Source organism: Neopelma chrysocephalum, unplaced genomic scaffold (genome assembly GCF_003984885.1).
Source record: "Neopelma chrysocephalum unplaced genomic scaffold, ASM398488v2 Primary Assembly neopelma1_23, whole genome shotgun sequence".
Taxonomy (NCBI): domain Eukaryota; kingdom Metazoa; phylum Chordata; class Aves; order Passeriformes; family Pipridae; genus Neopelma; species Neopelma chrysocephalum.
Window position 1 is genome coordinate 23,671,262 of NW_020897691.1, and position 16,762 is coordinate 23,688,023.

General features: G+C 45.1%; 1 protein-coding gene across 3 annotated transcripts in view; it reads right to left on the reverse strand.

The window, feature by feature from the left end:
- The window catches only part of MYB (MYB proto-oncogene, transcription factor), a 28,532-nt gene extending 17,772 nt beyond the window's left edge, over positions 1-10,760 (reverse strand). Inside the window, exons 1-8 of one of the 3 annotated variants that reach the window (XM_027683150.1) lie at positions 10,605-10,760; positions 6,798-6,915; positions 5,085-5,156; positions 4,332-4,424; positions 3,720-3,940; positions 1,974-2,211; positions 1,066-1,146; positions 561-665 (exon numbers count right to left, since the gene is read on the reverse strand). In XM_027683150.1, coding sequence (XP_027538951.1) covers positions 561-665; positions 1,066-1,146; positions 1,974-2,211; positions 3,720-3,940; positions 4,332-4,424; positions 5,085-5,156; positions 6,798-6,915; positions 10,605-10,627 — 951 coding nt within the window. In that variant the 5' untranslated portion in view covers positions 10,628-10,760. The remainder of the gene's footprint in view (positions 1-560; positions 666-1,065; positions 1,147-1,973; positions 2,212-3,719; positions 3,941-4,331; positions 4,425-5,084; positions 5,157-6,797; positions 6,916-10,604) is intronic. The other 2 variants (XM_027683141.1, XM_027683159.1) reach the window with 2 other exon arrangements.
- Between the last annotated feature and the right edge of the window lie 6,002 nt (positions 10,761-16,762).

Below are 16,762 nucleotides of genomic sequence, written 5' to 3' on the forward strand. Positions count from 1 at the left end.
TCCAATGGCATATACAACGAAGTGTGAGAATTCAGTAATAGCCAGCACTTGCTCCACACATGCAGTTATGAAGAATCTAACATTATTTGGAGAAGTAAAACAGACTATCAAACATGCACCAAGTCCAAAGCTTACAAAGTGTAAAAAACACAGCTGAAGGAAAGAATACAACAGAGGAGAAAAATCTAATGCACAGGCACTACATTTTCATCACATGAACCATTGCACACTTTCAGAAATGCAGATCTCATTGATTAAAGATCTGTAGGATTTTTAATTTTTGTACAATCATCATGCTTCCAATATTACATTATGTTACAGACCCCAGTCCTGCTCCCACTTTGCAAAGTAAAATACCTGCAAATTGTTTGTTTGTTTGTTTTTAATAGAAGAATTTATGAAGCAAATGTAGATTATATGTGTGCTATGTTTCATCCTTTTAAAACTGAAATATAGAGCCTTGATTAGTACTGAAGGCAGAGGGGAAGTAAAAAGTTAAAAAGACAAGCACTGGGGTAAGGCTGCTATCCCTCCATCCAAGCACACAGTGACAATCTTACTGGTAATGCCTGCTGCCCTTTCAGTTCATTCTCAGTCGACATTAGTAGCAACTCTAATTCCTTTATTCGTTTTTCTTTCTCAGGGTCTTCATCATTATAGTGTCTCTGAAATTAAGAGTTAAGGGAAAAGAAAAGATAAAGGTCTGATAGGATGTAGCAACTAAAATGCTTATGGCTTGCCGACCTGTGGTTATAACAGCCAAATTAGACTCAAAGATGAAACAAATGTCAATTGTGCTTTCCACTATCAAAGTCCCTGCTGAATTTCAGTACAGACATTTGAAATGGAGAAAGTGAAAGCCATCACACCATATGTCAACTACTGTGCTTTAAATCCACTTCAGAAGGAGCAATTATTCACCATGTTAGAACTCCCCCACCTTCCCCATTTTCTCTTTTCACCACACTTAATACATTAGAATGTTTCCTTAATGTACGATATCTGCATTTAGATTTATCAAATATTTAAGAAATTAACTCTTGAAATGAGGTTCAAGTTATCTACCTGGATAGCTGCAGCAGCTGGCTGAGGAACATTGACAATATTTACATGCAGTGCTACTGGATATGGGATCTGACCAGGAACCTAGGCCAAAAAGCAAAAGACACTAAAAGTTATTATTTCTATCATATTATCTGCTTGCATTGTGAATTTGTGTTAAACATACATACTATACATGTTAAACATACTTAACATTAAGTTTTAAGTACTTAATATTTACAATCTATGGAGATGAAACAGCAAAAAACCTAACAATGTTTACAAGAAAAGTAAACAGTTTTTCAGGAATGTGAGAGTGAGCATTACAGAGGAAGAAAGAACATTCATATATGAAATATTTACCCTTCTTGAATGAGAAAAGATGAATAATTTATAGACACATTTGTAGGGATTTTCTACTTTGAAGTGAAAAAAGCAAAAGATGCAATTTATTATCATCTAAAACTACAACGCAACTGTCTGAAGCAGGAGCCCGTTTCATTATTAATCATTAATAGAAAAGGAATCTGATTAAAAACAATACTTGTTTACTTGGTTCCAACAGGCAACCCACAAACAGAATATTACCGAAGGGAATGTGGGAGATTTTGATAGAACACAGAACTAGCCAGATTCAACTGATTTGCAAGAAATTTTATATTCACCACACTGAGAAATACGTTAACTGCTTACAAGGCATTAAAACCGCTGTACCCAATTCCAATCCCTGAATCCCATCAGTTTGAAATGTACATATTTTCATCACTGACTGAAGTAAAAGTCAAAGAAGTGCTCATCTGACATCAAACACATAGAAGTCCCCCAAGACTGGGAGAACACCCTTCATGCTCCTCAAAACCAGGTATGGCTAAATTGCACCCCCCTATTCAACAAAGCCAAACAACCACCCCCAGCACATCTTCAGCACTCACGTTTTGTGGCTCAGAGATGTGGTAGTAGGGGTAGTCACTGCTCAGCGGGGGCTGGCCAGCTACTGGCAGCTGGGCAGATGGCGACGGGTTGTGAGCAAAGGCCATCAAGTGGTTGCTCTTCTGAAAGCCAGCAGCTGCTGAGGAGTGACAGGCTTTGGAAGACTCCTGCAGGTAGCCTTCCTGCTCAACCTTTCGGCGCATGGTGGAATTCCAGTGGTTCTTGATAGCATTATCAGTTCTGCAACACAAATACATACATTTGAGGAGTTTCAAAAATGAGCATTTTCAATTCAGACGGGTCAATAGGCAGGGAACTGCTGTTGGCATATCTATTTAAACCCTGAGTTCTTCTCTACCTTCCCCAGCCATTACAAATTCTACTCTCAACTGAAAGGTGCTCAGTACAAAAGTTAGTGGAAAAATAAATACAGGCTGAGGTTGTTTATGTACTTTTTAAAAGCAATCTCTATGCCTTACATCCTCAAACTGTAAGAAATTCATCTTCACCTCATTCCCATGAGATGAGGTCACAGCAAATGTTAACACCCTTTGAGGCTACTCTAAAGGATGCCAACATCATCTTTCTAGGTGTTAATATTTCAGTGGAGTCTTATGGTATCTCACTGCTGGAAAGAAAGGCTGTGAAGAACAGCTGTGAAAAGACTAACTTCCAAGCAACTTTCCAGCACTCCACCTAGACAATGACAATACCATGCTGCACATAACAATTCGGTAAACAAAGCTGTTGGGATTTTTCTTAGATGCAGAAAAACTGAGATTCAAATTTTCACATATATGAGTCAGAAAAAGCAAACTTACCAAGTCTGTGAGATTTTAAGAGAAACATCTCCTCTATTTGAAAAACATCACCACCACACAGTATCATTGAAAGCAGTATCTGTGATGTGTGGAAGCTACAAAAATATTTCCAAGGGCTAATTCCTTTCTTGTTTTCTTCTAGAAGGTGAAAGCAGCCTAGCGAATGCCCACTTAAAAGGCTATCATGACCTTAGGCATTATATTTAGATCTTGAAGATGTTTTACCAAATAGCAGGAATAAAAGTAAGAAGGGAAACCTCTTTCTTGCTTACGTTATTTCCATTATTTCCTTGCCTACACTTTGAGTCACTTTTAATCACAGTAAATAAGACACTAAATCTCTGAAAGTATATGCAAGCTGTGCATAGGCTTTCAACAAGACAAATATTTCCAGGATCAGAGTTTGTGGAAGTCAGTTTCACCTAATTCATACATTGATTTTTAACAGGTTGAAATCATCTGGATGATTCAGGAGCAATTACAAAAGTTGAAGCAGCCTTCTCTTAAATCACTTTGAATAAAGAGACTGGATTTCATGTTGAAGGCGTACTCTTCACTGAATGCAAATTATGTTCCCCTTGTAGAGTTTGATCCCTTAAATATGAACCTTTAAATTTTGAGTCATCATAGGCAGAAATAAGACTGCATGGACATTTAGGAAATTGTTATGGTCTTGCTCTAGTTACAGGGTCTTTTTACCTATGACAAACATTAAAAGAATGTAAAAATAGCATACTGTTCCATGTACTGACCAAACAGCGCAGTTCCCCACTGAGAAAAACGCACATCAGTGTCACTGGCTTCCCAGGTTTTGATTCCAAAATTTTTCGATTTACAAAGTGCAGCCTGAGGAGACCGAAACAGACTGCTCAGACCTGCAGCTTTTTCCTTTTTTCCTATTTAAGAGCTAAAGGTATATGTCATTACCGTCCAGGCAGCAACTTTGCAATCTCTGCCCATCTGTTTCCCAGCCTCTTGTGTGCCTGGTAAATAATTCTATCTTCCTCTTCTGTCCAGGAGGTTTTCTTCACTTCTGGGTTCAAATGGTTGTGCCACCTCTCCCTGCACTGTTTTCCAATCCTTCCCTTCAAATGCTTAGCAATGACAGACCAGCGCTTTGGACCGTATTTCTGCACGAGCTCTATTACCTTCAAAGAAGGACATAAAAACTGCCTGTATTTAATGATGCATAATGAATCAATGAATTTTTTTCTGTGGTGGAGCAGTATTTTCAACAACATTTCTCAAAACTACTACAGTAAAACTAACAGACAATTAAGGCTCCCCATTTCCCATTCCTACTTTTACCCAAAAGGAAAAATCTGGTAACAGTTAAGGCATTTCTAGACTGCAATTCTACATTACAGTGCTGTAAAGCAACATTAATTTATTTGCATAGCAAACTTAGAAAGCACTAAACAAATACAGTCTGCCTCTGGCCACATTAGCGTTGAGACCACCAAAGCTTCCAGGAGTTTTGCCCCAACACATGAAATCTGCTAGTAAGGCATTAATCAGACAGAAAGGAAAACTGATTACCCTTTGATCCTCCTCTTTAGTCCATGGACCTTTAATAAGTTCTGGGTTCAGTACCTTCTGCCATCGGTGCTGGCACTGCACATCTGTCCGATTCTAGCGAAATGTAAAATACGCAAAGTAGATAATTCTTTAGACAAGATGAATGTAGAGTGAGAACGCTCTTATTTAGGTATACTTGTTCCCGACCTATTTCACTGCTAACTATGACTACCAAAAAACACGGAGTGATACAGTAAGTCTGAGAAAAAGGTGCTCAACTATCAATTTGCTCACTGAAGAGATAGACTTCCATCGCTTCTGCAGTGAGGACTGTATCACCCAAACTACACAAACTTAATCTTCCTCAACTGCACAATAGCTGGCATGCTTTCATATACAGTTTCAGCAACGGCCAAAGTGTTCACAAAGCAATTATCTTCAAAACCACACTTACAATTCACCAAAGCAATTTTTTTCACTGTGCTGAGACATTTTATTTCAGTGTCACATTGACCATCTACTGCGGAAGACCCCACCACCCCCCATTTTTGCTTGTTCAATTTTTCTCCAACTCTTTCTGAGAAGTTAAAAGAAAAAAAAATTGTAAGAGTTTCTACAGTAACCTAACTAAATGTTAAGGTCTCCATCTGTGGAGGTTTTCTATCTCCCGCAAAAATATAACTATAAAGCAACCACTCCCCTTCCCCTTTATGAGGGAAACCTCTGATAAAGAGTTGTCACTAGGCCTGGAAGCAGAAACCAATATCCACTTACAGGAAGGAAATTAGCAATGACTTTCCAGTCTTCTGTGCCATTCTGCTCCACAAGCTTCTTCAATTTCTCATCCTGAATCATTAAAAAAGACCAGACATAATTAATACTGAAATCTCTTATAATGCAAAAGAAATAATTTTTTTTTAAATTTGTCTTTCTAGCTTTTTATGCATCTACTTTTGTTTTCTGAGTGTACCAGAGGGTGGTCTGTACACTTGTCATACTTTCAATTGCCTAAAACAGGAGATTTTTCTACTCCAGTGGATTTTGCACAGTTCTTCACTGTGCTACAGGAGAAAGACTGACTTCTGTGCTATTCTTTGACTCACACTACACATTCCCGTTTTACTGCTCAAAGCACTGTAACTGTTACTCTTGGATTGGACTTAGAAGAGGGCATGGATGTTCAGATGTCAGGCATCAGAATAACAATTAAATTCAGTAATACTCAGGCACCTAGATATCTGGATACCTCTGAAAATCATAGCCTTAAGCTTTATATGTCTTGCAAGTAATGGGGGTCCCCGTAATTTGCTCATGGCCTATCCATGTACAATGAATGCACAATAAAACTAATGGCTCCTTTTTTCTCCTGTTCTCTGTGAGGGAATTTGGCACACTTGCAATAGCAAGAAATTTGGCCCAGTATTTTTAATGATAAGGCCAGAAAGGTAGACCCTAAAGACAAAAGAAACCAATGTCATGTACTGGGAAAGATTGAGATAGCGTAAAACAAATGAGAAATGCCCCAAGAGATAATAGGAGGACAATAAGCCTCTCCTTCTCCAGTTAGCACCTCCCAGTAGGTTCCCAGTTCATGTGACAGGACAATGGCCATTCCTTCCTCCAAGGCCACATTACAACCATGTCCACCTTCGTAAGAGCAGATTATGATTTTTTAAAAAAAGAAAGAAAAAAAAGGCTTGCAAGAGATGACCTGCCACTATTTATATATACAATATATAAATACAATATACATTGTTAGATAGAAGTCAAAACATAACTCAAGAACTGCATTAACGTATTTCACAATAAACTCAAACCAGTTAAATGGCCAAAGGATATCCAACTGGCAAAGGAGTTTGATACCACAATTTTCCCAGAAATGAGCTCAAGGGTATCATGACTAAAACATATTCTGACCTTCAAAAGCAAAACACATCTTGAATGCTCAATTTTGATACTGCTGGATTTCTTTCCTCCTGCTTTTAATTTATTTCCACTTGGAATCATAATGGTGCAATTAAAGTGCAAATTTCAAATGGCACAGAAGGACTGCAGCAGTTTCTGCCACAGTTGTTTGCTGCTGTGGGACACTGAACTCAAGTCAGTTCTCTCATAGCAACCGTTTTCAAACAAAAAGAGCCAAGTAGTAACAATCAAGCATTGCTACAGGTGACTCTGAACCTGTTTCTCCAAGAAGGATTACACAGAGACCCACATATCACAAACCCGCAACACAGAGCTTAGCGGAAATAAAAAAATTGTATTCATACATTTTACTTAAAATGCAAGAACAATTCTCAAAGTTAAACAAAAGACTGAATGTAGCTAATGGGTCAGAAAAGCTGTCCTCATTGATACAGATGGGACTGTCAGTGAAGTCAGTTTGCAGATAAGCAACATGGTGAAGAACATGAAGCAAGTCGGAGAAGAATGTCATCCATGCTCTCTATCGTTTTACATGCAGGAGAAGAATGAACTTGGATCTACCTCCTCGCGGGTCCACCTGGTTTTTCCTAAGTGACGTTTTCCAGTCTTAGGGAGCAGACCATCATAATCGTGATCGTACATCTCAACATCTTCTTCATCGTCATCACTACTATATATACTGCAGAAAGTAACACAGTGAGACAGAGTGGAATATGAGGATTTGAGCTGCTTAATTACAAAGCACAAAAAAAACCCAGTACAATCCTTACAAAGGTTACACAGATAAAAGTTTTAAAACTTGCACAACAAGATTTTGTTCTGCATTCTGTTGTTCTAGTATTCTGAACTGGTTCTGCTGTTTTTGGTATCCACAGATACAAGCAAAGGGCTGGCAACCTTCGTATTACTGTGCATGTTTAGACCTGCTCTTAATGTTAGATCAGTGGTGAATTACACATTTGGCAAACTTTCAACCAATGAAGGTTTCAAATTAAAACACAATGTTTGGGACAATAAAGAGAACTAGAGGTTGTGTCCAGTACAGAAGCACATGTTTAAGATCTTTAACTCATGCCATACATTCTGAAAAATATTAGTGGGTTTGTATGTTTTATACAGCAGATATTTATACTGCTCCATAATAAAACAGACTGTGTACAAATACAAAAAGTTAAACAATACTAACCTTGTCTGAGAAAAGGGTTATGGACCCTATATGCAAAGACAAAAGTTTTTACAATTAAGTACAGACAGTAAGTGGCAGCATTAACATGCTATAAGCTCTCGTATAAAATGTGCCTTCCATTTATGGGTCTGGACAGACAAGGACTGAGCACAAGTATGTTTAATATCTTGCAACAAACAAATGAATGATTGAACCCTTTCATACCCTCCATTTCTCTAACGTAATACTTTATCACCTCTATTCTGTTTCTAAATCCCTCACATTGTTTTTGAAATATTCTGCTTCTCACCTAATTCATGACTAAGGGATTTCCCCAGAGGCTATCTATGGGTAAAAAGGACTCCATTAGTCTTTTCACAAATGGCACTTGCTCTACCTAGCTAACTGAAACTAATAGAGAGTGTTTTGCAACAAGAGGTGCCTTTCTGGTGGACAGTATTTTATTTCTAACTTTTACGGTATAAGCAGCAGTTCTGATACTTCAACTAAGAGATGCTAGCCACGAGTGCTAGAAAGGAGTCAATGTCATGCTGCGAGACTAAAATCTGTGATATATCTGATGGTACGGCATGCCATGGTGTGTTAAGGTATGACTAAGACATTAAAAGAAAAGTTATTTTGTAATAAAATTACCTGGCATTGTTTATGCTGTTAACCTGTTTTCAGGAGATTACTTTAAATTAAGTTGCAGTGAAGCACAGGGACTGTTAGTCAAGACGCAAACACCCCCAAAATGCAAGCTGTTGAACATACATTCTTTTAAAGTACTGGGCTAATCACACCGTACACCTTCCATCCCGTTTTCTGGCCTATGGCATGTGCCATGAAAATTATGCTACGTGTAAGAAGTTTTCCACAGCCTACTGTGATGCGCGTGGCCTTCCCCTAGTCTCTGCCAGCTGGCCCCTGACTCACCCACCCAGCCCATCGCGGCCACCCTCAACTCGCCCCCACCATGCTGTAGTCCTGCAGCCCCACGGCTCACTCCCTGTTCCCCAGCCCATGTAACCACTTAGGGTAAGCCCTGACTGAAGCTCCCACTCCGCAGGCACCCCTCGTTGGCAGCTGGAGCCTCTCGTGCTTGAGCAAAGCTCCCACGCTCCAGCTGCCACGAGTGCAGCTCCGTCCCCAGCCGCTGCTCAAACTGCATTCGCTTTTCTCAATGACACACAGAGACAGCTGCGCCACTGCCCATATGCCAAAGGAAGCTTTGTGGCTCAATTTCCAAGTATCATTTTGAAAATGAGTTTCGTAGACAGCAACCACCAGGTACGCATCCATTGGCGGCGCTTCCTGCACGGCGGCGCCGTGCGGGCACCACAGGGAAACGCCGCTCTGCAGCGGTAGCACAGCATCAGCGGCGAACAGATTAAAGGACTTCAGTGTGGGACCAGTACTGTAACAGATTTATTTAAATAACCGGGGCCTCGCTGGCACCGCAGTCCCGAGCAAACCCCACTGCGTTCTCCAGCAGGAGAAAAGGGCCCTTTTTCGGGATTTCGGGACGCTCGGTAGCTTCTTCAGCCAACCGGTCCCTCAAGGGCGCTCTAAAACTTTATTTTGCACCTCCGGCCGAAGGCCCGAAGCCTCCACCCGGGCGGCGCGGCGCGGATGGCACGGCACGGTATGGCACGGCGCTCCGCCCGGCCGGGACAGCGGATTGGAGCCCCCCGCCCACCCAGCAGCGCTGCGCTGTTCGCCCGGGCAACCGGCTTGTGCAACGATATACGGGGAAAAGAATGGGAAAAAAAAGGGGGAGAGGGAAAAAAAAACAGAAAAAGAGGAGGTGTAAAGGAAATGACTCGCTGCTGCTACCGCGATTGAAGGAATTCGGGCACCAGCCCCGCGGGGCAGAGCCCGCGCCCGCCGAGGCGGCCCCGCCGGCACCGCGCCCGCGGATCAGGCGGACATCGCGCAGTCCCTGCCTCGCAGCCCGGGGCGGCGGAGCGCCGTGTCCCTGCGGGAGGCGCCCGCGAGGCAGCGGTGGCTGTCCCGTTCTCTTTCGGGAGAGATGGGCCGGGTGATTCACCGCCAGCCCTAGCGACAACCCCGCTCTGACACTGGGAGTACAGCCCGGCGCTCGCCCAGCGGTTTGCCGCCTCCTCCCGCACCGCAAGCCCCTCTTCCTTAAAAAGAGCCCGCTAAGCTCTCCAGTCCTGCCGGACGGGGCCGGCAGCCGGGCAGTGACAGGCAGGGCTGCGACCTTCTCCCCTGTCACAGCCAGCCAAAGGGGAGGGGAAGAGGAGAGGATGCCGGGCTGCAAAGAGAAAGAGAAAAAGCCTCCACGTGTCCGACCCGCCGTCCCTGGCTAATTAGACAACAACCCCGCTCTGTGCGCCCGCCCGGCAGCGGTGGCACGGACGCGGCCACGCGGCGCTGCCGCCCAGTCCCGTCCCGTCCCGTCCCGTCCAGCCCGCCGTCCCCGGGGCGCCGCCGCCTCCAGCCCCCGGCGCGGCACGGATCGCCCTCGCCCGGGTGAGCGGCAGAAGGGCGGGCACGGGTGACAGCTCCGGCCGAGCGCTCCTTCGGACCCGCAGACCCCTGCAGCTGCCCGCCCGCGCTGCCGCGCTCCGGCATGTGCCGAGCGGCGTGTGCCGGTGAAAAGCTAAGTCCCGCAGGGCGTAACTAGTCCCGCTGGCGACAGCCGCGCTCCCAAGGGCGAAGGGGCCGCCACTGCACGAATAAATAAAAAGCAATCGAGGGAGAGAGCCCGATGCCCGCACTCGCCGCCCACCTGCCGTGCCACCCCGCCGGGAATGAATGAATGAATGAATGGGACGGGACGCGCTACCTGCCGCCGCCGAGTCCGCCAGACATTGTCCTGTCCCGCAGCTGCGGGGCGCTCAGCTCTGTCGGACTCCGCGCTGGCCCCGGCGGGCAGCGAGCCCCGGCCCCCGGCTGGCGCGGTGACCGACCGCCCCGTCACCGGCGGCTCTGCGGCGTGTCCCGCCGAGCCGCCGCTCCCCCGGCGCCTCCGAAGGAGAAGGCTTTTTCGGAGCCGGAGGCGGAGTAGACCAGGTGCACGGAGCACGGGGGCCTGCCCGCCCGCCCGCCGCCCCGTCCGCCGGGCAAGCCCGTCTCCTGTTGCTGCCTTCCCCCTCTCCCGTCCCGCACCGCGTCTGACAGGCGCGGAGCGGAGCGAAGCAGGGCCAGCCGTCCCCCGCCCGCAGACAGCGGGTTACCTGTGCCGGGGTCTCCGGGACATCCTCGCACCGGCCGCTGGGGGAGGAGAACGGGGGAGCCCGCGCCCGCCGCCGCGCCCTGCTGCCGGGCTGCGCCTGGGCGCTCCGCCGCCGCACACGGGAGTGCCGAGGAGCCGCGGGAGGAGGAGGAGGAAACAGGTTGAGATTAAAGAGTAAACTCTGTAAACAGAGATGCCATCAAACAAAGGGCCCTTGGACACTCCCCCTCCCGCCAAATCTGGCGCCCCTGCAGTGCGCAGGCGCCTGGCGGGCCCGTGCCGCGGCGGCGGGCGCGGGGCGGGCGCACCGGGGCCGCGCGCCCGACGGGGCCCTCGCGCCCCGCCCCTCCCGCGCTTAAGCGGCGGGACTGCCTCGCGCCGCTGCTGCCGCCACTCCCGCGCCGCGGCCCCTCGACGGCGCCTTCGCAGCCCCCCCGCGCCCCGAGGTCTCACTGCCGGAGCTGTCGGGGCGGGGGGCAGCCCCTCTCCACCGTGCGCGGCGGGCGGGGAACGCGAGTCCCTCCGTGGGGTGGCGCGGCCGCTCCCGAGGCGACCCCGCCGCCACCCACCCTTGTAGGTGCCTCCCGCCGACGGGGGGAGTGTGGGCCCTCGCGGGTGCACCTGCTCCGCTCCCTGCGTGGTGCGCGGGCTGCAGCGGCACCGGCCCCCGGGGGGCGAGCAACTCTCGCTGGAAATATTAAAGGAACTCTGGGGGGACTCAGAGGGAGCCGAGGCCGGGGCTGCTCGAGGCTCGGCTGCGGTTGCGTGGTCGCGGGGGATTTCTGCTATAGTTCCCCTTGCTGCTGCCCGGCGGTGGATGCTGCCTGCCGCGACGGCGGCGGGAGAGACGGCGGGTGTCCGATGAGCTCCAGAGAACACGTTTTTTGATACAGAAATGAGTCAGGATGTGAAAAATGGCGAAACATGCAAAGTTCCCAGGCTGCGCTGCTGCTTGAAAAATCATGGCTTTGCAGCGGTTTCGGCGCACTCGCCCTTTCCTCAAAGGCCCGCGGCTCATCAATGAGCCGCCGACGGGGCGGGCCGGGGCGGGGCCGCGGGCCGCTCCCGAGCCCGCGGCGCCGCTCCCGGAGGGACGTGGCGGGATGCCGGGGCCGTGCGCTGGGTACAGCGCAGCCCCATCACAGTCCCCGCCACCGCCCTGTCGGGAGTCTGTGCATCCCGTAGGCTCCCGCTTAACGGGATTCACCAGCTCAGGCAGCGTGGAGATGGACTGACAGCCGGGGCTGTCTCCCCGAGCTCTGCATCAGGTCTTGGGATCATACCTCGTCCCAAATGCCGGAGGGTGCACGTCGTTCGTGTTTTGCCCCAGCCATGCCTCTGGCAGGAGGTGCCATCCCGTCCGGCCTCCACTTGCCTACCTGTAAAAGGGGTCTGCTGCACCGGGGCACCAGCATCAGCGGAGGGGGAAGGGGCTTTGTACAGTGACATCTTTGCAAAGCATCTCTCTGCGAGGAAGGAGGCGAGAGGGGGCTTTAATGCCAATGGCAACAGGAGAACTAGAAAACTGAAGACTAATTCAGGGTATTTTACACTTGGTAAGCTTTGTATAAAGTGTGTATTGGCATCAGCAGAGAACAAGGCTACTCAGATCATTTAGATTTTTGAGGTGGATTTTGTTTTTTTTTTGGTAAAGATGTATTTGGGGAATGAAGGAAATCAGGAGGCTGGAGGAAACACAGAAAGACATCTTGGTGTCCACACTGTTGCCAGTTTGGGGATGTTACTGTTGCAGAAACAAAGCTGATTGTAATCCACAAGAGTATAATTTTTCTCTGTGTGTGTGTGTTGTAAAATGTTCCTGAATACTTTACAGAAAGTTATTTAAAAGTAAGAGAAGCTTCTGAGTACTGCTCCACTGGTGAGTACTGCTTATGTACACAGGAGGCCCAAAGCTGGGCCTGTCGTCGATGCAGCTGTAAGGATATGACAGGATTCACTGGATCTACTGTCCAGGACACACACTACTTCTCTGTGCCTGAAAATGCACAGTTCACTGAAATGGTGTGATCATTTTGCCTACAGTATCCCAAAAAGGTACAAACAAAACTGTGCAAGGTTATCTCTTCCTTCTTCTGCAGAAAACACTTTCCCTTATTGATTTTTGCAAATACTTCAGTGTTAACTGAGACAAGTCTAACATCTTCCTGATTTGGATGTAAATTTGCTGAACAAATGTAAAGAATGTCTATTATTGCTCTCAAGAGAACTGTTAATATGCACAATTTTCTTCTGATGATTTTTGTACAAGACGACATTTCTTCTCCAGTGACTCTGAAAAAATAATTCCCAGATTGAAAAAGAAATCCACTACATTTGGTTTATAAAATTACATAGAATTGCAAATAAAACATATCTTACTGTGTTCAAAATAGAGAGGGAAATGGCACCTCTGCTCCAGGTTTAAAGATCAGTCTTCCCCAACTCACTCTGCATATATAAACCCCACTAAAATCAGTCGTGTGTGCACGCACTCCACTAGTTCATTCTTAATGTTTAAAATTTAGCTAAAAACAAACCATAACTCTACTATTTTGCTTTCTTTCCTGAGCATCTGTAGCTTGGGGGAATTTGGGGTGCCAGGGTTCTTTATAATATATCCTTGCCAAAGCCCAACAGAAAAAGAAATCACCCTTCTACATCTCAAGATATATGCCCTAGATGTGCAGTAGCAGACTTCTTCTTATATTACCCTTCCAACTTCATTAATTAGCGATGTCTCTGAGCCTATTTATAGTAATTGCATCAACTGACAGAGTAATTGTAAACAGTGTAACTGCATGTTCTGGTGAATTTTTTTTACTTACACAAATTGTATAAGCAGTTTAACAGAAGTAATTATATAAATAGTAAATACACATTGAGTCACTTGATTTCCTGCACCTCCACTACAAACATAAACCTCAAAATGGAGTTTAGAAGCATGTGAAGAAAATGTCAAGAATCCTCATTAAATATCAAATCCAAGATGTGTTGTCCTCTTCCTTAATGTTTTCCTGTTGTGATCTGCTATTTAGTGGGCATGACTTGGGCTGAGTATTGCCAACGTTAGTTAATTAGGCATAACCAAATAGAAAAGGAATAGTGAAGGAAATTTAGCTGTGAGAAGAACAGTAAGACTGAATACCAGGATTTTCCAAATGGACAGGAGGTAGTTGCATACCTTCTTTTTAGACTTTTGAAAATCTCCACAACAATCTCTATCTACGTGTTCCTACTTTTTCTGAGTTTGTTACAGAATCTGCAAGGAATACTGTGAAATCAGTGTCTAACAACTTATATGATCACACACATATTTTTTTCCTATCACAAGTGTTATAAATTGCCAGCCTTCTTTCCCTCTGGTCCAAAGGTATCTTAGAATGCAAGAAGGATTTTTATAAATGTATGTTAATGTGTGCTTTTTCGTTTACTTTCTGCATTTCTTTCAGTCTATGCAGCATAAAACAACAAACAACTTTCACTTTTTTAGTTTCACTTTTAGACTGTAGTTACGGTAAAGTTTCAAATGCAGTTGTGGTATTTTTATAATTGAACATCAGATGGTTTTTGATATTTTGGCCAGAAATGTTTTTCATAAATAATGTTAACACATTTGAAATAAAGTAAAAATGTATATTTTCCTTTGATGTAGACTTCCTAACGTAAGTTCCTCATGAAAGGAGATAAGAAGATTGATTTAAAAACTCGGGAGAAGAGTTTAATGCGACTTGTATCACATACCAAGTCACTTTTAGAGCCACATATTTAGCCAGGTTCTCTTATCTGTGGATACAAATTATGTCCCACAATGTGCGTTAACATTTTTGTTTCAGTAAACTGTGCGGTGTGTGAGGGCCAGCCTGGTGTCTGCACTGCTGGCTTCCGTAGGAGTACCTGCCTCAGAGGCAGCTGGATATGTTGCCATCCAGATTTGTATGTGTGCTGAGACTCTAAGAACAGCAAACACATAGGTGTGAGTGGCAATCACCTGCCCTACTGAAAATGGACATTGCGTGGACCTGGATAGGCCCAAAACAGATGGCAAAGTGTGGGCCAGCAGGAGATGCAGCTACCTCCACACCATCATACCCATGTTTTCTTGCAGCCAGAGAAAGGGTACTGAGCTGATTGGAAACTTTCAGCAGCTGGAAACAAGATCCCTCCTAAGCTATGCATCCATGTGCTTGGAGAAAGAAGGAGGTGCTCTGATGACTCCTACTCCAGCAATGTAGATGGCGTACCCTAGATCTTTAAGTTGCACATTTGGTTTCAGCACATGCAGTTTCAGAGCCTTCTAGACCACTGTTACCCTGTGATTATAGCAAAGCACCTACACTGAAAATCCTGTGTGTTCTGGTAGAGAACAGAAATAAGACAGCAACAGTTCAGACTTGCCAGTTGATTGCACTATATCTTTTTCATTATTTATTTTTAAAGTATAGTTGACCTTAGCTCAGATCAGGTAGCAATAAGAATTCTATAATAAGGTGAGACTGAATGACTGAATCAATTGAAATTTTATAGGAAAGGGATTACTAGCAGAATAAAAGATCTATTTCCTTTCTGATGTAACATCTAGATTCTCCTGATGGCAAAGTCTTGGATGATCCTTGTTAGTTTTAAAGGTAAGGGAAAACCAGAAGGGACCTGTGTTGCTCCTTGGAGAAAACTTTAGGTTATAGCTATATAATATAAAATGAAAGGAATAGACATCACTTGATGAAATTAGGATCTTGAGTGAGGGAGCAAAGGTAAACCTTACAGTCTTCAGCAGTGGCTCTTTTTTGTGGTAAGCCCTCTTTGTTTGTGTATGGCATGGAAGGAGAGTAATGCCTGAGGCCTTCCAACTGCAAAAATAACTTACTATAGGAACTGAACATATGTTGTACAAAAGCTGGTATTTCACTCGTCCTGTAACAGCACGGTATAGTAGGTGCAAAATGAGGCTTGGGGCAAGTGGCACCAGTTCCTTGGACAACACCAAAACCACACGGTGACTTGGCTGCCCAAGCACGGTGCTCTTGGTGGTGTTCCAAGTGCAGTGCCTCCTGTGAAAACCAGCTTCTTTTCTTATAAAACCCTACATCATCAGGCAGAACCATCTAATTTCTTTTTAAAACATAGTAGTAACAATAAGAAGCACTCATTACATATGCAGCTTCATTTTTTTAACCTGTAGCAGGGCACTGACATTCAAAGCAATAGAAAATTCGCAATATGTGGGGTATTGACATTGTCTGTTACCAGTATACCTGGAGCAACATATCCTTTCCACCTACTCTCATCACACAGGAGACTATGTGATTTCTTGCCTTTATTTTATTGCTAGCAACTAACTATTTGAGAGGCAATTGTGGTGTTTATTTATTTAAAATACAATGTGATAAAAATATTAGACACATTTGATTAATAACAGACAAATAAGTCTAAACATAGGCAAATAAGTTTATTTTCTTAAATGATTCCTTTAAGCATACTAATATGTCAAGAAACAGCAATATGCATTTCAAAATGATAAAGTAAACCCTATTCACAAAAGAAGTGATTTGCTCTATGTACATGTTTACCTAGAAGGGTGTGGTTCCTATAATGCATGCCTGTCTGGCAAGCAGAGAGGCTTTTGTTCTGTGGCTGCTTTTAAAAGTGTCCTCTGAGGGAGGTGCTGCACCTTTGCACCCGTTTGACAGAGAATTCAGTCTGCTGCTTCTCTCTCATTTTTGCCCTTGTAAATGCAAAGTAACTCCAGTGATGTTTCTGAAGGTACTATCAGTCTGCCCCTGAAAGCAGAGCTTGGTCTGTAAACTATAGTAGTGCACTTGAGAGTAAACAGGTGTAAATGAGTTTAAGCCACTTATTTGTGCAATGCAGGGCATAGCAAGGTCCTATAGACACCAACTGCTTACATTTACCCCTTTTTCACTGTTATGCTGCTGGGGAGGCCTGATTCTCCCTTACAGCAGTCTTTTTCCATTCTTGTTCTATTTACTTGATACACTGGAAGGAAATACATGTGATTTACGGCAGTTTAAATAAAAGGGGGGGCACACTCTTGTCAGACCCATTGTAAAACTTACTAATTTCTCCTTTTACTGGAAGATATGCAAAGGAGATGTGTCTCCTTCTGTGGTTCTAATTCACTGGTTGCAGCCATTTCTTACA